The 26,118-nt window shown below is 47.5% G+C and overlaps 3 protein-coding genes across 3 annotated transcripts; 1 reads left to right on the plus strand and 2 right to left on the minus strand.

Moving 5' to 3' along the window:
* Nucleotides 1-336: 336 nt before the first annotated feature.
* Vps45 (Vacuolar protein sorting-associated protein) lies at nucleotides 337-3,053 on the plus strand (the record flags this gene model as incomplete). The annotated part of the gene is given in 4 exon segments (XM_031147226.1): nucleotides 337-1,476; nucleotides 1,524-2,161; nucleotides 2,172-2,199; nucleotides 2,718-3,053. The coding sequence occupies 4 exon segments, from the start codon at nucleotides 337-339 to the stop codon at nucleotides 3,051-3,053; spliced, it is 2,142 nt and encodes a 713-aa protein (XP_031007845.1).
* Nucleotides 3,054-6,403: 3,350 nt separating this feature from the next.
* Nucleotides 6,404-8,283, minus strand: CON7 (C2H2 finger domain transcription factor; the record flags this gene model as incomplete). Its single annotated transcript, XM_031147227.1, has 3 exons — nucleotides 6,404-6,762; nucleotides 7,112-7,292; nucleotides 7,510-8,283. 3 exons carry the CDS (start codon nucleotides 8,281-8,283, stop codon nucleotides 6,404-6,406), a joined length of 1,314 nt encoding a protein of 437 aa, XP_031007797.1.
* A 12,814-nt stretch (nucleotides 8,284-21,097) lies between these two features.
* APUM1 (Pumilio-like protein) lies at nucleotides 21,098-24,040 on the minus strand (the record flags this gene model as incomplete). The annotated part of the gene is made up of 4 exons (XM_031147228.1): nucleotides 21,098-21,468; nucleotides 21,518-22,073; nucleotides 22,123-23,937; nucleotides 23,993-24,040. 4 exons carry the CDS (start codon nucleotides 24,038-24,040, stop codon nucleotides 21,098-21,100), a joined length of 2,790 nt encoding a protein of 929 aa, XP_031007796.1.
* Between the last annotated feature and the right edge of the window lie 2,078 nt (nucleotides 24,041-26,118).

Raw genomic sequence — 26,118 nt, forward strand, 5'->3', positions numbered from 1 at the left:
GCTGTGCCCGTCACTAGCCACTCCCAAGTGTTGGACGTAGCCTGGCGCTGACCCTTGTTGGTACCGCACTGCACTGTACCTAGGTACCTAGGTTTAGGTACTGAACGCCCTCACGACATAGGATCGATGACCTTTTACAATAACAAGCAGCTCCAACTACATATTGACCTCTCGAAACCTGCCAATTCCTACACCTCGAATGCGCCGGGTTAGCAAATCGCAAGCCATCAACCGACAGTAAGAGGGCGCGATTGACGAAGCGTGGGGAAATGACCATATCAGCTGGGCCTTGACATTATTGCGCTTCTCAATCCAACCACCAATTAAGAAGGCAAGATGGACGTCGTGCAAGCTGTATCGGGATACATCTCGAAGATGGTGTCGGCAGGGGATAGCGCCTCAGGGACTCCATCAGCGAAAATGAAGATCCTATTACTCGACAGCGAGACCGTATCGATCGTTTCCACAGCTATTACGCAGTCCGCCCTCCTAAACCACGAGGTCTACCTTATTGACCGCCTCGACAACCAAAATCGCGAGAAGATGAGACACTTGAGGTGTCTATGTTTCGTACGGCCCTCCGCAGACTCAATACAGTTCCTCATCGACGAATTCCGAGACCCCAAGTATGGAGAGTACAACATATACTTCAGCAATGTGGTAAAGAAGTCGTCTCTGGAAAGACTGGCAGAGGCAGATGATCATGAGGTAGTTAGGGCTGTGCAGGAGCATTTTGCGGACTATCTGGTGGTCAATCCAGATCTGTTTACATTGGACATTGGATTCCCGCGGCAGCGCATATGGAGTTCCAACCCAGATATGTGGAATACGGACGCGCTGCAGCGTTCTACGGAGGGACTGATCGGGGTGTTGTTGTCGTTGAAGAAGAAGCCTCTGATACGGTACGAGAAGAGTAGCTTGCTGGCAAAAAAGCTGGCAACGGAAGTGAAATATCATATGACCCAAGAAGAACAACTATTTGATTTCAGAAAGGTCGATACACCCCCAATATTGCTGATACTGGATCGAAGAGATGACCCAATTACACCTCTTTTGACACAGTGGACATACCAAGCTATGGTCCACGAACTCCTGGGAATACAAAATGGCCGAGTGGATTTAAGTGAAGTTCCAGATATCCGGCCCGAATTGAAGGAAGTGGTATTATCCCAAGATCAAGACCCATTTTTTAAGAAGAACATGTATTTGAATTTTGGAGATCTTGGTGGGAACATCAAAGACTATGTTGAGCAATATCAGTCCAAAACGAAAAACAGCTCCAACATTGAGTCAATAGCGGACATGAAACAGTTCATTGAGGAATACCCTGAGTTTCGAAAGCTCTCTGGGAACGTGAGCAAGCATGTTACTCTAGTTGGCGAATTGAGCAGGAAAGTAGGCGCGGAGAATCTGCTTGAGGTCAGTGAGGTGGAACAGAGCCTGGCATGTAATGATAACCATGCTAGCGATTTAAGAGTAAGCTTACTTGCTCCAACCTTTTATTATTTACTAATGGGAACCAGAACGTTCAAAGACTTATACAGTCCCCAACTGTCACTCCTGACTCCAAACTACGGCTCGTTGCTCTCTACTCGCTGAGATATGAGAAACATCCCTCCAATGCATTACCAATCTTGGTAGATTTACTAGGCGCAGCCGGAAATGTCCCGCAACGACGCATCGACCTCGTTGCAAAACTCCTAACTTACCATTCATCGCTGCAGCAAACTCAATCCACCGGTGGAATCTCAGATATGTTTGAATCAGCCGGAATATTCTCAGGGGCCAGAGACCGGTTGAAGGGCCTCAAAGGTGTCGAAAATGTCTACACACAACATTCACCTCGGTTGGAACTCACACTCCAGAATCTCATCAAAGGACGGTTACGAGAACAGCAATATCCGTTCATCGAAGGCGGAGGCTCAACTCGGGACAAGCCACAGGATATCATCTTGTTTATAGTTGGGGGTGTTACTTTTGAGGAGGCGAAGACTGTGTCACAGATCAACGCCTCATCTCCCGGAATCAGGATTGTTATAGGCGGAACTTGTGTGCATAATAGTACTACATTCCTAGAGGAAATGGAAGATGCGGTATCAACGTGGCCAGAGCCTGCGCCTACAACTGCTGCTGGAAGGTTACGAAAGGAGACGGGCAGGAGGTGAAATCAGATTAAGGAGTAATGGAGTTTGGAGCCTGGTAGATTGAGGGCGACCTTGTACCAAATATGTCATGAAACTATTAAGATGAAATCCTTACACACCATTACAGACAAATTTTCTTTTGGGCATTTTATTCAAGGATATGTTAACTCCTATGGTATTTTGTGGTGTTCGCCATAAAAAGCCGTTACTTGAAGAAGCCAGAGAGGATAGATATTTGTGCCAGCTCGAGTGATGTTGTCGGAGCTGGGAAGCTTAAAACAAGAGCCGGAGAATCAATTCCTAGGTGAGAGTTTTCTTAAGTATCGACATACCTACAAGCTAATTCTTCAAGGTCACGTCAACCGCCAACCTCTTCTTGATATCAAGTTCACGGACGAGATGAAGCCCCCGCTAGCCCCTTCTCTCTAGTCAATGAATTCCACCGATTGGCTCCATGACTAAATAGGGATTGGAAATGCATTAGCTGGATCCTTCTTATTCCTGATCCATACCGCAACTCACAATTTGCCATCACCTTCACTCGTGCTGATCTTCATCGAAGCAATATCTTAGTTACGTCCAATGCGCCCTATCGTGTCATTGCCGTTATTGGCATCAATCGATACCCAGATTGCCGGGAATATTGTAAGGCCACCTATACGGCTGACTATAATGGGGAGTGGTACACTTAATACATACCGCGATTTTTTGACATCCTTGAGTGTTATAACGCTTGAAGCTTCTATTCCCGAACCTTTGGATGCTAATAAGAAGAGGAATGTTTGCAGAGACAGTGGCACAGCATCTGTTCTAACAGCACCACTAACCTATCAACACAAACCCTTAGATCAAACTTCTTCCTTAACTACCTCCTCTGCATTTGCCTTCTGGGTAGCCACCTTCGCTTAATATAGTCTCGGATCCAGTCAAGAGGGAGATATCTCTTCCGTTTGCCTTGCGGAAAGATCGAGACCGTGAACTTCAAGTCAGGAGAGGCACTCATGTGCTTAAGAAAATGCCAGTAGTGTTTCAGCGACCAGATGAGCTCAATGACTCAGATATTACTAGGCACATCTGTCATCATTATTAGTAGAGGGATATGGGGAAGGCCATAACCTCTTCGCCTTCGTCATCCACACTTAGACTTAGGCACCTAGAAACCAAAACAGATACCATCGTATGAGACAGATTACTAGGCCAGCCGAGTGCACTATGTGATACCAATACCTACACTGCGAGAATTGGCAAGCCCCCCTCAAGCTTCCCTGAGCAAGAACTATTGCTCACAAGTCATGTGACAAACGGATCGATATAAAAGAGCCGCTTGGGCTGGCGCCGTTCTACTGCTCTCCAGACTAGTGGTTTTGCAGTGGGCCATGGGACCGGTGGGTGTATTTTTGAGGATTCAAATGTGCGCTGACATGTAGGTAAGTTGAATATCTAGATCTACGCTTCAGAAATGAGGCCTAGATTTCCGTTTCCTTCACTTTGCTGTTCGTTGCGTATCACTGGTCCGAGTTTGCCTGTGAGTTGGTCTAATATTCACGTATAAAGAAGGGTATACGTGAATCAGCACTAGGATATATATCAACTTGGGGCACTTATACATCCACCGAGATGTATAAGTGAACTAGAGGATTCACGAAATGGTTAAGATTCACGAACAGACCGGAAAACATGAATCACAAGGATTCAGACTGCCCTGGAACACATAAAAGCAGAACTTCTTCACAGGAAACATACCCAGATACCTTTTGACATCCCACAACTCCGGCATCCCTTTGCTTCTACAACCCATCTAACATTTTCAAACCGAACACCACCCATCAAGATGGCGCGCACCTGCAGCATTCTACAAGAAGTGAGCGACTGGCCTATTTGGATCCTCATAATCAAAGCCATGAGCCCAGACGTCTGGCGATACATCGATCCGATCCTCCTCATCGAGCCCCTACTGCCCTCATTCCCACTCAAACCACCCGTACCCTCCCAGATATCCCCCACACCCGATGGCATGGAAATCAAAAACGTGGACTTCGATCTGCACCTGAAGGCTTACGCAGTCCAGTACATGCTGTACAAGGACAAGCGCGAACAAGTCGAGAAGATCCGCGAGAAAGTCGCTAGCGTTCATACGTACATCCTGGCCCATATAGCACCAGTGCCTTTCAAGGTGGAAGAGGGGGGATCCGCGTACCGGCTTCTGAAATCTCTCAAGACGCAGCACGATGCTTTCAAAGGCGAAATGGATGCTCGCATAGCCCAGATCGATGCTAGTGTTGCCAAGCTCAAATAACGAACCTGTCGAGGAAAGACACGGAGCGTGCGAATGTCCCTCTGGTGACATTTGATGAATTGAGGCTATGGAATGGAGGACTTTGGGAAACAAGAAATCGGGAACATATCTGAGACCATCACAGGTGTACTTGATCCAATCGGTCAACTGCAAACTAGCTAGCTACCTTAGCTTTGAAATGGAGAACTAAGCAAACAGAAACTACATCTTAATCCTGCTGCTGCCTGACCTACATAATGCGATCCTCTCTATGAGAATGAGAATGAGAATGAGAATTCCAGACTATTCCAAACCACTCGAATCACGGTTCAAACACTCCCAGGTCACACAAGAATTCCCGCCATTTCATCATCTCACCCACTCCACTCCGCTCTATTGCATGCATGCATGGCAAGAGCAATGAAGCATCTAATCCCAACTTGCAGTTGATATGCGCCTGCCTTCCGTCTACTGTAACAGCGCGCTGTGCATTGAAAAGCGAACAAATGGCATGACATATTATTCATTCAGCGCTCAATAGCATCAATCCGATCTCGTCAAGGCAAACCCAGCAAACCAACCACCTACCTACATACACAACACAATCCACCTCCAAAAAGGAATCCCAAGAGCAAAACTCGAAACTCGGAACTCAGAACCCAATAACCACGACAAAGCTTCTTTCACTTGAAACATCCAAGTCCCCACTACAGTCTTAGGAATGATTAACTAGCAAATATATTTCTTGAACCCCAGCCCGTCCCCCATCCTCATCTATCTCCCTTTCAACCACGCAACAAAAGCAATCCAAATCCAAACCCAACCAATAGTACAAAGCCATATTCCCCCGCACACAAACATTAACAAATGCAAGCAAGCATGGCATCTTCCGAGAAACACAATACAATGCACTTTCACCTTTATACCTGTCTGTCAATCTACAATAAATCAACATAAGTTTCTCCTGCAAAACAGGCTTATCCGATCTCATAAGTTCTTGGAGCTAGATAGCGGCAGCGCTTATTTACTCTTTGTTGGTTACTGGCTTTGAAAGCGTATTGTCACCAAGGGAAATCATGTTAGCTAGCAGTTAACCCCGATCGACTCCGCGCAGTTGCTTTCTTGCCACTTGGCGGCAGATGTTGCTCACTACAAACTCTCATTTCAAATTTAAAACTTTCACAGGAGCTTAGGCAATCAAGCAGGCCGTGACCGACTTCGCTCCAACGACACCAGGCCTCAATGAGTTGCGCATGAATTTCGATTCTTTTGATTTTTGTTTCTCTGGGTACAAAAGGGGTCGAATATGCGCGACATAAGCAGTATTACAACAAACCAGCGTGCCCCAACGCGCCCCCACGCCCTCCATGAATGTGCGTGACCCCGTGTATGCTACCAGATGAATTTTGCAAGAGAACGAAAGGGGGAAAATCATAACCTTGATCAGGCCACGATGTGAAAAGTAAACTACCGGACCCAGATACATGATGTGATGCATGGAAGAGGGTGGTCTAGTAACCACATGCAAAGCAGATGCAATGCATTAACCAAACAACATAATCAAATCTAGTCCTAACACCAAATCAAACGTATTCGTTAACAGTCCACGACGCCGCTGTGAAAGCCAGATAATGCAGCCGACCACCTCCCATTTAGTTCCCAAGGCAAAAGAAGAAACGGAAAGGTCATCAAAGCGTGCGTATCGTTGTCGTTGCCGAGCGCGACTGAAAAGGGAACGTCTAAGAACGTAGAAATTGATATGGACACCGAAGTAAATGCAAGCAGCGACCCATATGGTACAAGTGCGCAAGCTACTAAGAAATTGCTGATTGATTGGTAGTATCCACCGATGCTTGCGAGAGTGACGAGTAATGGAAGTCGTCGCGAAAGCCAGTCGACGAGCAACACCAGACAGACCTAATGCTCATACTTGGATGCTGGGTTATCTATTCACAACATTAGCCTGGTTCTGGAGGGGGAAGGATCAGAGGGTGTAATGACGTTGGTTATACATCTGGTTAGGAGCGCCATAAGGCGAAGCTGGGTAGCCAGTGTATTGAATTTGGGCGTTGTTGGGATACTCCTGGAGCTGTTGAACACCGCCGGAAGGTGCAGCTTGATATTGTCCAGGGACATGTGCGCCAGGTTGGTACCCGATCGGCGGAAGCTGGACTGGAGGACGACCAGCTTGTTGATAGCCAGGGGCGGGGGGGCCCTCGCTGGACTGGCCTTCAGGAGCAGCACCACCGATAGCAGCAGCGCGGTTACGCTCCTCATCAGCCTTGCGCTGGTTCTCCTCTTCCTTCTTACGAGCCTTCCACTCTTTTCGGATCTCCTTGAATTCTGCAGCAGGTGACACGTTAGCGTGTTGACGTTACACCAGACAGACCCGAAGATCTGGTAGCCCCTTGCTAGCTTCGGAGCTGTGAGGGCATCCCCAGACAACTCGCTAGCTTTGACGCCTAAGAAAATGACTAGGGATGCCCGTTGTTCACAAGCGCCTTTGATAAAGTCTCAAATAAACCATCAATACATGAACAATTGCGCCTCCGCCCCCCCACACAAGAAAACACCGTTAATACCGCACAACAATTATAGACACATCTAGCATCCTAATGCGGTCGCACAAGGATCGGGGATCGGGAATAGAGTATCAAGTAAAACAATGTCAAGAGAGGGCGGGAAAACATACCTTCAGGCGTACGCTTCTGGCCATGTGACTGCATCGTGACATGGGCGTTGAGATGGTTCAAAGTGCCATAAGCCTTTTCGCAACCGTTCCACCCACACTTGTACATACGCTCGATCTCTTCGTATCTTCGACGAGGACGCTTGTGTTGCTGGGCACCTGGGATGGGGACGAACGAGTAGACCTATCACAATGGTGGATGATTAGCAATCGAACTTCGGTGCGTTCCGAAAATGGGGGATATGCTCGAGACTACTCGAAAACACGGTCATGGCGTCAGCAGGTTAGAGCAGTTCGCGTACGCGTCGTGCATCGTCTTCGCGACTCTAGTAGTTTGCAAAGAAAGAAAAGGAAGCGCGACGCGTCCCAGGATCCCAAAATATATAATTCTAAAAGCTTACTTGACCAGGTCGTCCACCAGCTGAAGCCGCAGAGGTTGGTGTTTGGGCACCACTCACCGCGTATCCACTCTGCATTGGGTGTTGAGGGTGACTGGCATAGCCAGCCCAGTCGGGTCGTGGTTGCTGGTACATGGCGCCACCAGGGTGCTGGGGAGGATAGCCGTGCTGCATCTCCTGTGGTGGGTATGGAGAGTATTGGCCGTTGTGGGAGGGGTAGGTCGGGCTCGAGGCTGCGATTGATGGATCTATAGGAACATCCTGGTCAGACTTGACTTGGGGATTTTGATGGCTTGGACGGCCATCTTGCAAAGGCATTGACGGACTTGTTGGTTGGGCCATACCTCCGCTACTACCGCTGTGGTTGCTAGCTGGATGGTACTGACGATGTAAATGTTCTGGAAAAGAACCTGAGCGCGCCGAAGCAGGATATACGGCGTACTCGGAATTGGGTGTTGCGGACGAGGAGTAGGTATTCGATCGCACTTCCTGCGCTTGTTGAGGAGTGTAATGGGCAGCAGACGCGTGATCTGCGGAAGAATCTTCAGACTGGGCGCTGTTTAACGCGTGCGGATATGGTGAATGCAAACCTGACTGCGGATATTCGGTGGGGCCTCTGTCCATAGAGCTGTGCTCAGAGTGTGCGAATACCCCAAGAAGCGTACTTAGAGTAGCTTCAGTGTCGTCGGGAGTCTTGGAAGAGTGATTGTCGATGTCGGCGCTCGAGCTTGAATGTAATGAGTTGATGGAATGATGCTGAGTAGAGACCAAGGACATACTACGGCTCCGGGAATCTGGAGTTCGTAAGTCGCTAGCCACAAGCGTCGTGGGCGTGTGTGCGTGCGTTCACAAAGTAGTGGAAAGAAGAAAGCGCGTCGGGGGGGGATCGCTGGAGTAGTGCCTACTGCGTTGGTTTTGGTGTGGTGTTGCCAATTAGGTCAGGACGATTGCGGTAGGGCAGGGTAGGGTAGGGTGGGCAGGGTAGGTGCGATGGTGCGTTGAGGCGACAAAGATGGTGCGTTTGATGGTGGGTGGTGGTGGGCGCCGTTGAAGAAAGTTCGATCAATACTGTTAGACTCAATTCAATGCTTTTGGGTAGTGCGCGACTGCCGATCCGTACGGAGTACTTAGATCAAAGGATTGGACTCGATCTTTTTTTGGGACAATAGTGATACTATGACCGCAGTGGCTGTAGTGTGTCGAGTAGGGTGCACTAGCAGTGCTGTTTTCGTACTCGTGCGTGGCTGGATGGTTTGGGACGAGATGAGATGATATGGGATGCCGGTAGCTTCAAGCTTGAACGATCCCGTGTCGACGGTGGGATGGGTAGTAACGGAGAGCTTGAAGGTATGCAAGGATTCGGGGATTCAATGGTAAAAATACCTTATGAATCTGATCGGTGGGTGTGTGGATAAAATAAGGATTGGGGGCGCGTGCGAACTTTAAGCAAGCAATAATAGCAATAATACTGGGGGAGTGGGATTTCTGTCGTGCGTTTCTTGTCGTTAGATGCGGTCGGTCCGTCAGCGCAGTCTGTCTTTCTATCCAGACCAGAGTGAGTAGTGAGTCCAGCCAGCCAGATTTCTGTACGTACGGTACGGTACGGTACGATACGGAAGCAGCTGATTCTGAGCACAGCACAATTACAATGATGATGCGCAAATCAAATCAAACGCGAGCGTCACCAAAACCAAAGACCAAAGGCCAGACAGAGTCCTTGCGCAGATTCGAAGGTGCGCAGGTTCGCAATAATGGTCGAGTTCTAGTTGAGGATGAGAGGTTTTGGCCGAGAGAGGTCAAGTCCGAGATTTGAGGTACCGTTGTAACGCTTTTAGCTGGCCCAAAGAAGTTAAGACTGCTATCGTCTTGTGCAGCGCCTAACCCAAGAGGTGTCTAGTGCAATGCAACGCGCAGATGCAGCCAAAGTCTGGGTGAGGGGCGGGGAGGAGTAGTTGAGTCTTGACTCGCGCGTCGTGGAGGTTTCTGATGCTGACCGATGAACAGCGTAATAAAAGGTGGACCAATGCTCCACTCGCCTTCTCGACACCTGTCGCCTGTCTGCGCGCCCAATCTAACTACACCGAGGCACTAGCGGTTACCACTCTGGACTCTGGGAGAGTGAGTGGAGGAGTGAGTGAGTGGAGTAGTGAGAGTGGGGATTGTAGGGCACCAGTTGGAAGATCCCGAGAAAGAACTGCGCGTGCGAGATCCAGAATACTCCGTACCCTGCACTGTAAGGTATGCAGGGGAAAAGACGCCAATCTGAGCCTGTGAACAAGCACGGTGCTGTACTATCCTGTGCTGTATACCTTGCTTGCTTGCTTGCTTTACTACGAAAGGCGGACTCCAACAAGTACCGTAGCCCCGCTGCGGAAACCACTGCAAGTGCAGTTTGTTTGCAAACTTTCTACTGTGTACCAGTACTCAACTACTGGTAGCTACCGTCGCCGTCAGTCAGTACGGTTCTCTGCAAACAGATTGTCGGTGGGTGGGTAATAATAGTGGATGTCCAATAGAGTTTCCGGCTTACTTTGCTCTGGAGCCTCTGGTTTGTTCCTTGCCTATTCAGCCGAGGTTGGAGTGTGGGATGGCCTACTTTCTGCTAGATCGGTTGAGACTGGCTCTTGGTCTCCTCTAGTGGCGCGCCTAGAAGCAGTAGTCTGGAATGTGTATGGGTTCTACTTCTCGCCAGTCCACATGCGGCCCAGTCTCGAATAATTCACTACTTACTACTCCAGTAGTTGCCTAGTTGCTAGACTTATCTCTAAAACAGCTAGGAGCGAGGCAGATCTGATCTAGGCGATCCTCTATTCTCGATTAGCTTTCCTGCGAGGTGGATCTGATAGTGGCCCGTCTGATTGGAGATCTGGGGGTAATGTGATTTGAGATGACGGATATATTGAGATTCCGATGATGAGGGAAGGGTCGAGAACACGATGTGAAGACGGAATGGTCGTAGTCTCAAACTCAATTTCCGATTGCGAGATGACGTTCGGCGAATTGAACGAATTCCCCGGCAATTCGAATAGGAAGGTGTTCAGACAATATTGCGAGAGTTCTCGCAGATCTATGCTCTGCGTGGAGGATGTTGAAATCGTGAGGATTTCGATGTTGTGTTATTTCCCGTGTGAAAAGGGATCTAACCGCGGCTTCGACAGACGCTTTGTTTCGGCCTACTTGTATCGTCAGATATGCCTGGTCCGCCTGCACAAGCGCTGCCGTCCTTGACTATGTTCTCTATCCGTCGTATCTTTATTTCGAAGCGTGTTGAGCTGATGCACCGTCTTGGACTTGGTCGCAGCTCCCGAGATAGCTCGTGGGGTTACGAGTATCGCGATCGTGTACTGGCGTTGTTTGCTTCGAAGTCTAGCGGATGACGACGAAAAAAGTGGAAGAGGTGTAGAGGGACCCGGTCCTTTTGATGCCAGTGGGGAGTTAAAAGGGTAGTTTTGGCGCGGTCTGTGTGCGGGAGCGATGCGATAGTAAAATAGCTCCTTTGACAACGTACTGCTCAATCAGATGAGATCTTTTGATATTCTCAAGGCAGGGAAAGTCTCGAGGAGGTATCAAATCACTTCAGATAGTTCGTTTTGATGGATATCTTGCTTTCTGTGGCATATGCCAAATTTCACACGAGTCACTGAGGAGTGCAGTCGGGCTTGGAAAAATCCTGTTGGCGGCAAATTTGTCAGTGTTGGCACGGCGGACGAGTGTGGCAAAGGTCACTGTAGAGCTCCGGGTGAAGAGTCTTCGACACGAGACTCGCAGAGGCTCCTCGATGCGTCTGACGGTCGTTGTTGAGGATGATGATAATGGTAAGGGAGTAAGTGAAAGAGAGCTAACTTATTTCATCAATTACTAGCGCTGAATGTGTGGTTGACGGGCCTCGGAAAGGATTTCTTGGCAGGCCCAAGCCCTAAATCTTGAGAGAAAAGTCGGACGCTTCGCGAGGACTCTTTTAGGGCTGTTGATTAGGCGTTTTCGGTTGTGATGTCTGTCGCGAAGGGTATCTTTGGTGAAGGGACACCTTGATAGATAGTCTTGATAGGTACTGGAGACTGACGAATTCTCCTTAGTGAGCTGGGCCGTTGGTGATGTGTGGTGGTGTTGGACTTGGCCTTGGGGCGACGCTTGCGTAGGCGACCCAGATGTGCGGGAAGGCTAAGATAGAGGCACGGTACGGTAGTGAGGGCTGCAATATGCAAGCAAAGGCGTTGGTTTCCAGTACAATACAATATCGCGCGCTTCGGTTCAATCAAACTCGGACTCTACGATGTGTACTTCAGTAGGTACTCTTTGCGGGGGAAAGTGTTAAGACTGAAGGGACCAGCGCTTGCTCGCTCTCTTCCACTGCACAGGCAGATTACGGGGGTATGGGACGTGGGATCGATCTCAAAAGTGGCGGCCTTCCTTGAAATCGGCTCTAGAAGAAAAACGTGTTCTAGTGAAAAAGATTTAGGTTGGGAAGCATCCAAACCCTGAAGATGCGTGCTCTAGTTGCAGCAACAACAGGTGGGTGGGTGTGCGTGTGTGACCACAGGATCTGACCAGGATTACAGTAAGTCGTCACGATTCGTCGGTGGCTGTAGGAATCGCTCAGGGGTCTTCTTCATTTTCGTCCAAGAGACATCCATTTGAGGGCATTGCTGAGTGAGAACTTCAATACCTAATAGTGGCGGCGGAGAAACAGGGAAGGGCTACGGTGTCTCAAATCAGACGCCTTCTAATTCCGAATCATGACTTGCCTTTCCAAGCACGTATCCAGAACGATGGCATTCCAATAGAATCATCTATACGCAATGGATCCACTCTCACGGCGTTGGGAAGCAGTGAGTCGCCGGTCCTGAATAACTCATGTAGCAAAATTCACGGGGACTCAACAGCTTTCTCAAAATTCATAACAGGATGACGCATAGTATATCTTGCTACATACTTGCATCATATGAAATGAAACATCCGGAAACAAATATGCCAAAAAATCGTTTTTAGGCTTTCTTGGCCCGGTCGAGAACATCCTGTCGGTTATGTTTTGCGCATGAACGACGGGTCAGCCGAGTGATGAGATATGAGGAGTCGCAGAAAAACCAAGGCTACGATGATCCCACCTTCATGTGAACAGATTCCAGGACGCAAGAATTATAAAATACTGTACAGGGGAAAGAATGTTTCTGGTTATTCCAATTTTCCGATGAATACAACATTCGAATGAGGACATCGGCATATCCTCAAAAATGGCCGCGCCCAAAATAATCTACACCTATTTTTAATACAATACCGTGTTGGACCCACGCGGCATGTGGTGATTTTATTTCTTCCTTACCGCTTTTACAGACTCGGAGTGCCGGCGGTCAAGTTTTCTATTCAGCAGGCTTCTGGGAGATCAAACGATATCTACGTACAACTTGCAAGGTGCAGAAACCAATCAGCCACCTTCTACTTTCAGCGGCATCACTTCTCAAATAGGACTTTGGAATTATGCTTACTCATTATTTGACCACTTTAGGATCGTTAAGCTTTCGTTTAACGCTGGACGAAACTAATACCGGCATAAAGTGACAAAAATCAAGATGCATGGAACAGTATCCGTAGTCCTCGCAACTTTATTAGGTGTTATGCTAAGAGAATTATATATACAGTTGATACTCGGTGTCGGGTCTAAGACCTGGACACTCTACCTGATACCGGTAGTATGACCACGATTCATATTCCGGTGTATACTTGAGTAGCCCGCCAAATGCCGGCGGGCAAGTCTTCTCCAAATCCATCCGGGGTAGCCGACCAGACAAACCCCCATCTACGCCAAAGAGCACATTGATGTGGTCCACCTTGCATATTACTCCCCATACATGTATATACTCCACGAATCGCAAGCTCCACCTGATTCAGGGACTTCACCGCACATCTATCTCGGAGAAAAGGCTCTTCTGGGAGGCGACCAAACTTTAAAAGAGGGAAAGATTATATTTTTGGCATGTTTATGAGGGCAGGCAACAGCAGATACGGTACGGGATGGAGGAGCGTTGAAGGAGCCACCAGGGACCCTTCTGCATAAGCGACATAACGGGTCCGCGAAAGTGGGAGCGGAGGTTGGCTCCTTACCATGGAGATTCGCGGCAAGCGCTGAGAAGAACAAAGCCGAGTCTTGAGACGACGTTGATATAGAGATAGAACTATTTTAATGGGCTTGAATGGTGCTGGTTTGGTTTCTTGTCTACGAAAGTATGATCTCTCTTTAGTCCTGGGCTACTGCGGGTGCTTTTAGCACTCCCGCCGTAACGGTCATGGGAATCCGATACAGCGCCTGCTAAGTAACCTGGCATAGGGCCGCTGAGTGGTGAGTGAGATCTTACCTACGGAGTACACTAAGAAGAATCCCATTCTTGAAATGCCATGGGGGCATAAATGGGGACTTTTTAGTCCGATGGCTAGGGGCGATCCAATAAGAGAAAAACAATAATTGCTGGAGAAGAACGATCACTTTCTCGTACGGTTCAACTTGTACCGTACGCGTATCGATTGTTCAATGATTCTTACATACTTCTTGTACCCACCGGCGACTTCTACTCTTCCGTCAAAGGCTCCATTCGTATTTCGTACTGTACGAAGTACGGAGAAACAAAACCAAGCCCCTCCCCTCTTCGTTGGACCCCTGGATCTGCCCTCTAGCGCGATTACCCCTCCAATCAATCCGCCCCCAACTTTTCCCTGGTGGATCAAGAATCAAGATGAGGAGACTTTTTGCTTCGGTAAGTGAAATTTTCTTTGATCTTCACAAGGATGAAGTGAGACCACGATTAGGCCGAGAATCTGGTCTTGGTCCACTTGTCACTTTCCGGCGCGACTGCGTCCTGCGACCAGGGTTGCAGTTGCAGATTGCAGATACCGTAGTCGGTCGCCACATAGATTTTAGGCTTGTGAAGGGGGTGTGTGAGATTCGGGAGTTTTCATTCTTTGATATTGAGATTTGCTGATTACTTACTTGTCCCTTTTTCTCGAGGTCCTGATTATTGCCATATCATCCATCTCGTCTCGTCTTAAACTCCATCGATGGACTAAACGAGCATATAATGAAGAAGCCATTATATAACCCAGCATGATGTCAAAGCCCCTGCCATGTGTAGGGAAAAGGGCACCTAATGCGACAGTGGGGCCTTATCCCCGCAAATGGCTGCTCTATTAGGAGGAATGGCCACAGCTAGGCCGCATGGTCGCTTGGCCGCATGGCCACACGAGTACGGAAGAGGATCTGGGAAATCCACGTCGTCCACCTACCGTCACATCGTTCGTCACAGCGCAGTGAGTGCTAAGATTAAGGTTTAGCAAAGACAGGGAATCCCTGACCCTTCGCTGCTGAACCCTGTTGATGATGAAGTGTGACAGACTGACTGAGCGAGCGTGCCGGTTCTGCGCTTCTCTGCGCTGGCTCCCGCGCACCAAAGGAACAAGCCTTTGAAGTTGAGAGTCTAAGGCGAACCCCGAGTCCTGAGATGAGATAGCTTTGACTTCGACTTCCCTAAGTTGCCTTTTTCTTTCCTTTTCTTCCCCGCCAACAGCTACTGTAAACTAGAATGATCGCCGCGTAGATACCTCCCGCTGATGCGCGACATGGCGTCGGTAGACCAAACCACACAGACCAACCCTATTATGGAGATAGACCAGGTACAAGTCTTTACACACCGAATAATGTACAGTTTACCATTACGGATACAAAAGAACACTTTGCTAGCCGGCTGTATACATAATGTAATCTACTGCCGACGCTGCCCCACAAGGATCAAATTACCATACGGTATTTCCGATTTGTAAATTGTAGCACGGGAAAACATCGTACACGTACGATAAAAGCCACCGAAAAGGATTATCTCCTTTGCAAACACGGCACGGCATTTGATGAGATTAATGAAAGGAAACATTCCGTCTTGTTAATACTTACCTAGGAAGAGATTGTCACCAGCCATGACCTGATTCGTGATAGACAGTGAGGAAATATGGCGCCAATTTCCATGCATAGCTGAAGCTTTTACTCCTAGCAGCAAATCACCAACAAGATCTTCAAGAACATAACATTATCCGTGCAGAGTTCCGCTTATTATTGTCACAAATCACGACCATAGAGCGCTCAGTACTTCGAGGCAAGCCATGTCTATTCTGCGGCGACCTTTTACGAAGTACGAAGGATTTCCACTTACGGTATGTATCGTCTATGCCCACAATTTTCCTCCGTATATCCCGTAAAGTCTCAAAAGTCCATTGTAATTTAATTATGGAATCCCAAATCTTGCAAAGCTGCGAGACCCACCTTTTCAATTTTGTCTCTTTGCCTTCAGGCCACGGAACACTCCTCGAAAGCCTTCCCGCCAAGTGGGATGTATTCGAGTGTGGATATTATCACGTTTTGTTATATGCTTGTGGAGCCAACATCATGCTTTGTAAACCCTAGGCATTTCGAAAGTCTACGATTATATTGGACGAGTGTACGAGTCAATGTAGCATTGAAGAATCATCAGCGCGCTTTGACAAGGTAACCATTTCATGTGTCAACTACTTGCCATTGTCTTGTCAAGCGTGGAGATGAAGTGACAACAGCGGAGTCCTTGACAGCAAATTATCAAGTGGCAATCTGTCGCATTCTCGTACGGTTGTTCCAATTCCACGTTTCCCCTGGATGTAAAACTATAATCTAAGAACTGCTTGAAGTCTTTATAACCTGCTTGCTTTGTAGAATCTGAAGCTTGTGGTGTATGTATAGACGATTACTGTTGTAGAGCCTGCTGATGTGGTGAAGGCATATATACATAGAATGATCATTTTGCATTCCTCGTACATAAAAAGGAGAGAAGGACCTCACTACATGCTTCAAATAATACAATGTACCACCAGGATCCTGCTATCCACGACTTGCTCATTCTGTTTCGACGCATACCGATCCAGAAGGATGTGATCGCATTATGGCAACAGGCATTCATAATCACAACCGCTCCTGAATGCGGAAATAATGCACAGGAAGTACCTTTCTTTTTCTTTGATCTAGGGAGGACCGTCAAACTGCGCATAGTTTGAGAGTCACAAATTATTATCTTTGCAAACGTTTAAGTAGATCGGCTATAAGGTGTAGCTGCTTGACGGAAACGCTTTCTCGAAAGTGAAGCGTCGAGTGACAATAACCCTCTAGCTTGAACTAGATCTATGGCGGACCAGTCTCCCCAGGGCGACCTTTCATAGCTGATGGGCGGTCATATAGCGTTTTTGGATGGAAATATTCCTTGAACATGCCACGAGAGTCCCGCTATGTTAGCGCCTATTAGGTTCTAATGCTTCCTTGGACGTCGAGTTACCAAGTTGGTGAATCTTCAAATGTGTCTTGCATAAACTTTAAGAGTGCATCATTACTGCTTAAACATTCCATGCCATAGCTTTCTAAGCAGACATTTATGGCTCAGCTCGAAGTATATAAAACATTGTCCAAGGGTGATACGGAGACAGCAGATTCGTTCAACGCACTATGCCTTATCGATTATGTGGATGGAAGTAGAAGTCGAAATACGAAAATGTTATATCGATGCATCCTCGGAAACATCCGCGAATATTACAAAGTTAACCCCTGGAGTTGAAGACGGAAATCCGAGAAGTTTCTGTTTGCATTCGACATTGCTGTCATTTATGCGATTGCTGTCAAAGAAATATACACGGTGTTCCTTGATAAGGGACAGGTTACTATGAGTCGTAAGGTAGGACGGTATGCTGAATGGAGGAAGAATTTTGGGGGGCAAGTGCTGAGCAAGCGGCACCTGTGATTGAAACTTGGAAGTGGTACTTGTTGCCAAAAAGTTTATCTTCCCCCAAGTTTGCTTGATCAAGTCCGAGGTTTGTTGACCTCGATTATCTAAGTGAAGACGGAGCTGCTAGGCAGTCTCAAATAAGTTCTGTGTTTCTTTGCCAGTAGGTAATAATTTTACCTTCTTGAAATTCTCTCCTAAGACCCATTTGGTATCAACTTTAACTTCGTCCGACTGCATCTAATCCTTGTCCATGTTTTGATTAAAACTAAATCGAAGAGCGTACAGAAACTCCAAACTCTTTCCTTTCACTCGCATCACTTTTCCCGCTCACGACTTCTATTCTTTCGCCGACAGACGACAGATGAGACGAGTATCAGCATGAATGAGGGTTGGTGCGAATATCGAGGCTGAGAAGACTGCTCCCTCACTTGAACAATACCTACCTTCTGCGAGCCTGAAAGAAACAACCTGAAGTGAAGAACTGCATGTTCAAACTTGATTGATAAATCTCAATTGGTATATATGATAGTCAGAAACATATATATATTGGCATTGGTGCGTGGGGGTAGAGGGAGACACCAACATTTTATCTCAATTGTCGAAGATGTCATTACAATTTCATTATCTTATAAACTTACAGAATCGTATCATGGCAAATTCATGGGCGACACTTACACCCAGCTCACAGGCGCCTACTTACTCACCTATCAGTCATCATGGGGGCAAGAAGAATGCTACTGATACGATTTTGGCTTACTACATTGTAGATACTCCAAATACTCCGAACTCGTTTCTTCTACAGCATATACGTTGAGCAGCTTCAAAGGGGCTCTTTGCTATCAGCATCCAATGTGCTGTCAACTCGACTAAGGCGCCGTATGTGTCACGGTTCGGTAGAGCATCAATATAAGGGCTTTATTGACTAAGACAACTACGAAGAGGAAATTTAAAACAGTATGTTAGGGTAATCGACGAGAGGAAAACTCCAATGTTGCCGCAGGATAGGAAACTCCAATCCGACAGATGCGTATCCAATTACATCCTAGCTCTGACTTATAAGAATCCAGGATAGGCTACACAGCGAGTGACGATATCCGCCAAGCGCCTGCCTGGATAAGACAGGAACAAGACTCTCGCCTTCCAGAACTACAGCCCATGACGAATAAATATGGGGTCGATTAGACAGAGGCAGCAATGACAGATGGCAGGATGCATGAAAGATACAATCTACAGGCGAACAAAAGAATCACCATGCAAAAGCCGCACTCACAATAGTCGGGGCCTTCTACGATACGCAGACGGTGGTTCCTATGGGGGTGACGTGGGAATGAGAAAATAATGAAATGGTAGCAGTTCGTTTATTGACAGAAACTAACGACAACGGACTTCCATACACGAGCATGGAATATAGAGCACATATATATAGCTAGCTAGTTGAACAGAAAGATCTCCTAGTCTGATCTAATGACCGAATCACACAGAGCTTTGTTCACTCTAACCATCTACGGTCATGCAAGGCAGAAAGACATGATGCAAGCATACTTGCTGGAGGGTAGATCTAGAAAAGGCAAATTATATATGATATAATGATAAAAGGAAGTGTCCGAATTCGATTCCGAACGTCTCGCAATTGTCAAGTGAAACCCCGAGAAGTCGATAAACCGACGGACATCTAGAAGTATATATGAAGATGAAGACCCTATAGCTTTTCCACTAGCTACTACCAATTACCTTAGCTACCATATCAGGAATCCAGTCAAAGTGAAAGCGACTAACACTATCCCAACTTCTTAACTTCATGCTCTGTCCCATCAAACATTCACAATTGGGGGACTGTTCTTACCTTCCCAACAACGAGAACCAACTTTACTTTAAGGACGACAGTGACAGCACTTGAAAATTTGACAGCAATGCTTCAGTTCAACCAAACCACAACAAAATGAAACCTCTGCTCACAGAATGCAAAACTATTACATTCAATGACAGGCGCGGCGAGTCTTGTATGAGCAAGCTCACTCGAGCCAGCGACTACGACCACCCTTCCAGATCCATTACTCTATATCCAGACCAGCACATCGGCAGTGTACCTATATTATACATCAGCTAGATAAGTCGAAACTGAGAGAGATAGAGAGAAGAGAGGGAAGATCGTTTTTATTATTGCACAACACCTGAGCCTCAGACAGAATATAAGAGCAGGACAGCCACCACAGAAAACCAAAAAAAAAAAAAAAAAGTCAGTATAGAGCTCCAACGGTAGGTAGTTAGTTATTGAACACCTCACCGCCACGAACTTGTGACAGTATCATATACCCCTCGCACCTCTCTTTCCAAAGCCCCGCTGTTTCCCTCCCAGACAGACAGACAGACAGTCAGAAACGCATAAAACTACACCCGATGCCATCCATTCCAAGCTTGGAAACCCACAGAAGAAGTCGATAGCAACATCACAACATACTTTTCGTTCCAAGACAGACAAGACCATATGCTTACCCACTCCGATAGACATGCATACAGTAGCAGTGATAAATAGCGCTCAAGCTCAAGATCGGAAATTGAATGAGGATTCCCAGATGAAACATACATGACAGCCTGTCAGCATGCAAGAATTTGACAGCAAAGAAGTCTCAATCCCTGACAACAAGCTAAGTCATTCATCGCTACTGCAATGTAATGAAAAGCGGCTAGCTTGGAAATAATATGTCGGCGACATGTTTTATTGTCTTTGAGATGCCGTGCCATATTCTTTCCGAGGTTTAAGTTCAAACTCTTGACGTCGTTCGCAGAGGTCATCTCTGCTTGCTGAACACTTGCACTCGGTGCTGGTCCTAGTGACTACTTTTAGTCATCGAAACGTTTTTTAGGGATGGACTACTCTATCATGCGATTGTTGTCGTGGGCATATATAGCTCAACGCTCTATCATTCCTTCCTTCCTTCCTTCCAAAACTCGCAGATAATCTTCAAAATACTCGCATAGCTGGCGTTAACTAACGACCGACCACTTCCAACGGACACTGCTGACACTCAACAAAGAAGGGATGAAGTAAGAATGGAAGATCTCAAGATCTCAAAAGGATTTGTATTCAGCCAGATAGATGCATGCATGCGTATCCATCCACCCATCCACCCATGCTTCTGACCATGCCATGCCATCTCTTGTGTGCCCAATGCATTGATTCACCCCCAAAAGCAAAACATATCTTTTCATCTTCCCTTCATCCAATCCAATCCAATCAAAATGATATATATCCCGTACCATATCCATATCCGAATCCCATGCTCGCCATATATTCCTCCATAATACTCCATCATCAACAGTTAAAGGTATTAATGAACACGCGAGACGAAAGACATTTGCCTGCATGGGCAGGTAAAGACAAATCAAGGCAAGTAAAACAATCACAAATGGCCAAATAGCTTAAGCCAAGTCAGACCTATCTTTTTTGCTCGTGGGTTTTTGTCGGTGACGAGATGAGATGATGATTCTTCTCGTCCAGAGCCGATCGATTCGTAACATAACAATATTCATGAGGTAGCCATTTCCATATCCATATCCATATATCATCCATACAACTCCATTCTTTTTAAGACAGAGTGGAAGAGCACAAAAACTCCTGGCAATCCAAACCCTTGTGATAATCATGTAGAGAAGTCCGAAGTTTCGCAAACCGAAGAAGCCATTGAAAGATAAAAGTAAATTTTCCCAATCCAATCCATATGCCGTTTGACGCGCCTGTTAATGAGTATTTTTATTCGAGTGATCGAGATTCTCTTGCTCCAAGACATGTGAAACGAAGATCCAGGGCAAGTCTATGCGCCGTTGATGACGACCTCCGGGCAAGTCTTTTCAGCGATCTCCCCGATTGTCTTACCGGAGTTGCTGTCTGTGGGATCGTCGATTGTGCTCACGCTTGTGCTGGGGAGGCTACTGCTTTGAGGGCTGTTTTGTCCGTTTGTCAGCATTGGTGTTGGGGCGCTGGAGTTGATTTCCATCGGCATCGTATGATTGGGCCTAACAAGTGAAGATGGATTGATAAAAGGAGGCGGCCCAGTATAGATAAGCTTCTCGATGGCGGCGATCTGCTTGCCGTAGTTGTACTTCTTGAGCTGGACGAGCTGCGGCTTCATGTCTTCTACAAACGCATCACGCTCGGCACCCTTGAGTTGTGCTAGAAGTTTTTCTGCAAGAGCGTTAGCTATATACAGTGCATTTTATGCGTGAAAACTTACGGATCACATAGTTTCCGTATTGATCCTTCATCATGAGCTGTAGCGGACTAGTCCCATCACTGTGCATGGCAGTTAACTGAGCAACAATGGCTTTTCTTTGTTCATCCGTGCCGAACTGAATGCTTTTCTCAACCACGTTTGATGCGAACTTGTGTTTCGACAGGGTCAAGAGCTGCGCAGTGATAATCTTGATGATCTTTGCTCGATCTTCTGGTTTCCCATGTTGGATGACGTGCTGGGTAACATAGTTGCCGTATTGATCCGTGATGAGCATCGAAGCACATTGATGGAGCTCTTCTAGAATGGCGGCTTGATCATGAGGTTTGCAATATTCCAATATCCGCTGGATGACTCGGCAACCGTAAGGATGAGTGGCGAGAACATGTACTTGACCTCTGAAAGCTTCGATGACAAACTGAATATGCTCAGTGGGGACACGCTCGATGGCTTTCTGCACAACATGGTTGCCATTCTGATCTTTGACACATTTGAGAACATCGGCTTGAAGTTCATCGACGAGCTCAGCTTGCTGATCCGCAAGGACATGCTCTAAAGCCTAAACCGGAGTTAATAATTTTAAATGGCAGAGGAATTTGACTACCGACCTTCTGAACAACACGACATCCATACATCTGCATTGACAACTCCATGACATGGTTCTTCATTTGTTCTGCGAGTACGCGCTTCTGAACTTGGTTACCATGCTCAAACAACTTTTGAATCACATAGTTGCCGAATACATCGGTCATCAACTGGAGAGCATTGGGCTGAATCTCGCGGAAAATCTGCTCCTTCTCATCGCTGTTTGCAGTCTCCAACTTCTGCTGAATGAAACGTGATCCATGCTGGTCCCCACTGAACTCAACGACATGATTGTAAATGTCCTTTAGCTCATATCGTTTGTTTGATTTGGAGTTTGACCGGAATTCTTCCAAGAGAACACTTCGCACACCTACACCAACATCTTGCTCCTTCGGTCTTGTTGGCACGCCCTGCGTTGTTTGATATGGAGGCATTGGCATGTGATATCCGTACGGAACACTCCCTTGCCTGAAGTTTGGTGGAGGATAATCGTACGCATGAGGATATTGACCTTGGAATGGAGGGTATATGTATTGTTGTTGAGCGAACATGAGTCTTCGGTCGAGCTCGCTGGGACCCTGCGGGATTCGTTGTCCCCTCGAGACCGGCCGGTAAATCTGGTCTGACCCTGACGGCGGAGTTCCCGCTGCAGAGAAATATTTTGGGCTGTTGTAGCCACGGCGGTAGTCGCTATCTGCAGGAGAAACAGATCCTCTATCCCCAAAATGAGGTTTGAAATACCCTTGGTCAGGGAACGGCTGTGACGCATAGCGATCATAGGTCAGGCTTTTGGGTCCGTTCGGTACATCCCACATCGAATTTCCATTCTGGGAAAAGCTATGCGGTGCATATTTTGGGTTGTCTAGTGAATCTTCACCAAATGCAAGACCTCCAAGTCGATCACTCAAATCGGAATCATGCTGTGCCGGATCACTATATCGTGAGCTGTTACCTTGGGGAAAAGACACGGCCGGGCCGGAAAACGATGGACGCTGCGAGTGTATCGAATTGTTCGGAGTGTGTCCAATAGACCCAAAAGTGGTCCCATAAGGCAGGCTGCCTCCGTTCAGACCAGAATCGGACGACCTTGAAGGAGGCATGCTGCCATCCCTTGACGCACTGCCACTAATTTGCAGGTAATTTGGTTGGTTAAAATGATCTCCCTTGAAACTTCTGCCTGAATTATCATAGTCGTAGGAATCATCTGGGCCAGGGATATATTGACTCAAGTTCTCCTTGTCATCTGGGAAAACGAAGGATGGCTTTCGGCCGAACTTGAAGGGGCCAGAAGAAGGATCAAGGTTGCTCTTGGGAGTTACCCTAGGGAATGTTGTGGCTTGCCCAATCCGTGATTGCTGGTATTGGTTCTGCAGCTCGGATAGAGTTGTCTGAGAAGCTGTGGGAACACTACTCCGCACATGAGACGGGGACGTGCTTCCGCTATGAGAGGATTGAAGAGTAGTAGGGGATGTGGTATCTGGAGCGTTCCACGGTCCATTCGCCGGTGCCCCCCATGGATCGGCTTGGGATGAGGCTCTCAGGGCACTTGATCCACTGGGCACTGGAAAATCACTGTCGTCCTCTACCGCCGCTACCGCGACATTAGTACGGCCGAACTTCTTGTCATGACATGTAAACGCACCTCGAGAACGTGAAACCTCTCTCTTGGCGTTGGCAAATCCACTACCAATTGCAGTATTACCCCAGATGCCACTCGAGGCTTGCCAGGAGCCGCCATTGCCAAAGGCTTGGGTCAAAGAGGCGGGTTGTGAGTTCCTCTCATCGTTGTTAGGTCTGCCGGGAGCCGCACCAAAATCTCCTCCGAATCGGGACCGCGCCTTTTACAGAGTCAGCAACACGCACACTCAATTACCAGGAATCATGGGCACTCACAGCGTTCGTCATGGCGCCTGATGGTCTATTCGTAGTAGTAGAAGACATGGAGGTGCCTGTGCGGTGGAAAAAGTGTGTATATAGAATTAGGTAGGGCTTTGGAAGGGTTCGTATTATGTTGGAAGAGCCGATATGTGTGGCCGGTAATTGTTCTACCAAAGAACAGTCTTTCTACTAGGTATTTGACAGGTTGTAGATCTATATGACTATAAAGATGGTAGATGTCAGCATGGACGTGGTAAGGCTGATGCGGGCTAGATCAGACGGAAGGGTAGGGAAGAGAGCTGAGCGGCGCTGAGCCGAAGGAAGAAACGGAGGGAATCTCACCAAGGCAGACGGTCGGGGTATGTAACAAGCGACTATGCTGCAAGCTCATTTACAAGTGAAGACGGAAATGGTGAGCGGAAAAGGAAGAGTTCATGAGGTGTTGAGCATCGAAAGCGAGGGAGAGCGAGAGGTAGGGCAAAGCTCTTGGTCGCGCGACACAACCCCTTCGTTTGTCATATGCAACGTCAAGTAGGCGGACCTTGGAGAAGTAGAAGCAGGCACCCGCAGAGCAGAAGAAGCCAGATTTGATCCAAGGGCCGCAGGGTCGAAGATTTGAGTCCCTTGTGTGTTGTCTTGCGCTGGGAGAAACTTTGCGCCGGTGAAGCAAGGGGAGGGAGGGAGGACGAGGGCCAGGAACGTGAGTTTTGCTGAATTGGATCTGGAGATCGAATTCCAAACAGGGTTGTGCTAAATGACGTTCCACAGCCTTTTTTTCACCACCAGGGGCCGAGAGTATAGAGGGTGGAGAGGGTTGAACTTGGGACGGACGGGGCGAGAAGAGAAGTTTAAGTCGTTATCGTTGATTCGTATGCATGCCTGACTGTAAGTACGGCCTGTACTGTACATACATGGGCAGGCTGGAGATTGACTCTGTGAGGAGGAAGAGAAAGTATGAAAAGTGAAAGACGGAGAGTTTCTGAGACCAGACCAGCTTGTGGCTTTTTTCAGATAATGGCAGTAATATGGGGTCTGGTGGTTTTCCCCGTAGGTAGGGGATACATCCACATCCCTTGAAGGGACTACGGTTGGCTAGGCTAGGGAAGGCAAGAGTACGGAGTACTGGACTGGATCCCACTAAGGCCGCCCTAAGATGTTGCGAGTGAAAGGCTTGATTTGACAGGCTTGACAGGGAGCTGAGGGTGCTCCAAGCTGAGGTTGTGGTGGAGAAGAGAGGGACTTTCCCTTGCTGTTTTAAGGTCATCATGCTATTGCTAAGGTACAGAATTTCGAAATGTAACTGCGATGTAGGTATGAACCGGCCCTAGAAACAACGCGGCTGCCCAAAAGGCGGCCCCCCATTTCAGGGTAGGGTGCGTTGTTATTTTGAGACATGACAGCAGTAGAAAGGCCGCTAAAAGACGGCCTTTCCCCTGAAACACCTCGCTACCAGTCTAAGTTCTAAGCCTTAGGTACCTACCTACGATGGTAAAGCAGATGGGTAGGTAGGGTAGGTAGGAATGTGTGAGAATTATTGTCAATTTCATTGCATAGCTAGCTAGCTACCATACCTCGAGAGAATCAGGTCGTTAATAACAATAAAAATACTACACTATAACGCGCGGGAACGTCCCCAAATCTGTTGACACCATCGTCTCCACACAAGATCGCCCGCCGCCCATGCCATACCATGCCACCCACACACCAACACCCACCCTCTCACCATATCCAGAAAAGATCCGGCTTGTGCAACCTCAAAGCCTCATCCGCCTCACTACCTACAGTACAGTACCTCTACCTATACCTTACCACTCCACTACCTCAATTACCAAGTACCATTCCCCACCTCTGGAAAGTCGACAGAAGCAATCATTTCATTCTCATCATTCCAATTCTCCCACCTACCACATCTATCAGAAATCATGATCAGCAGATGCAGCCCTTCATTAAGCTTCTCACCTAGACCTGCTAATGCTGTCCGAGGTCATCGTCCTCGGAATCCAGCATACCGGCGTGAGACAATATCGACGCTGGATGGTGGCACGGATTCTGCATAACAATCACTTCAAACAGAGTATTCATCATTGCTTCACTCGCCCGCCAAGTCCAATCTTCAAGCCATTCGGGAGACTCGCACAGCA

The sequence above is a fragment of the Lachnellula hyalina genome (genome assembly GCF_007821495.1).
Source record: "Lachnellula hyalina strain CBS 185.66 chromosome Unknown contig00023, whole genome shotgun sequence".
Lineage (NCBI taxonomy): Eukaryota > Fungi > Ascomycota > Leotiomycetes > Helotiales > Lachnaceae > Lachnellula > Lachnellula hyalina.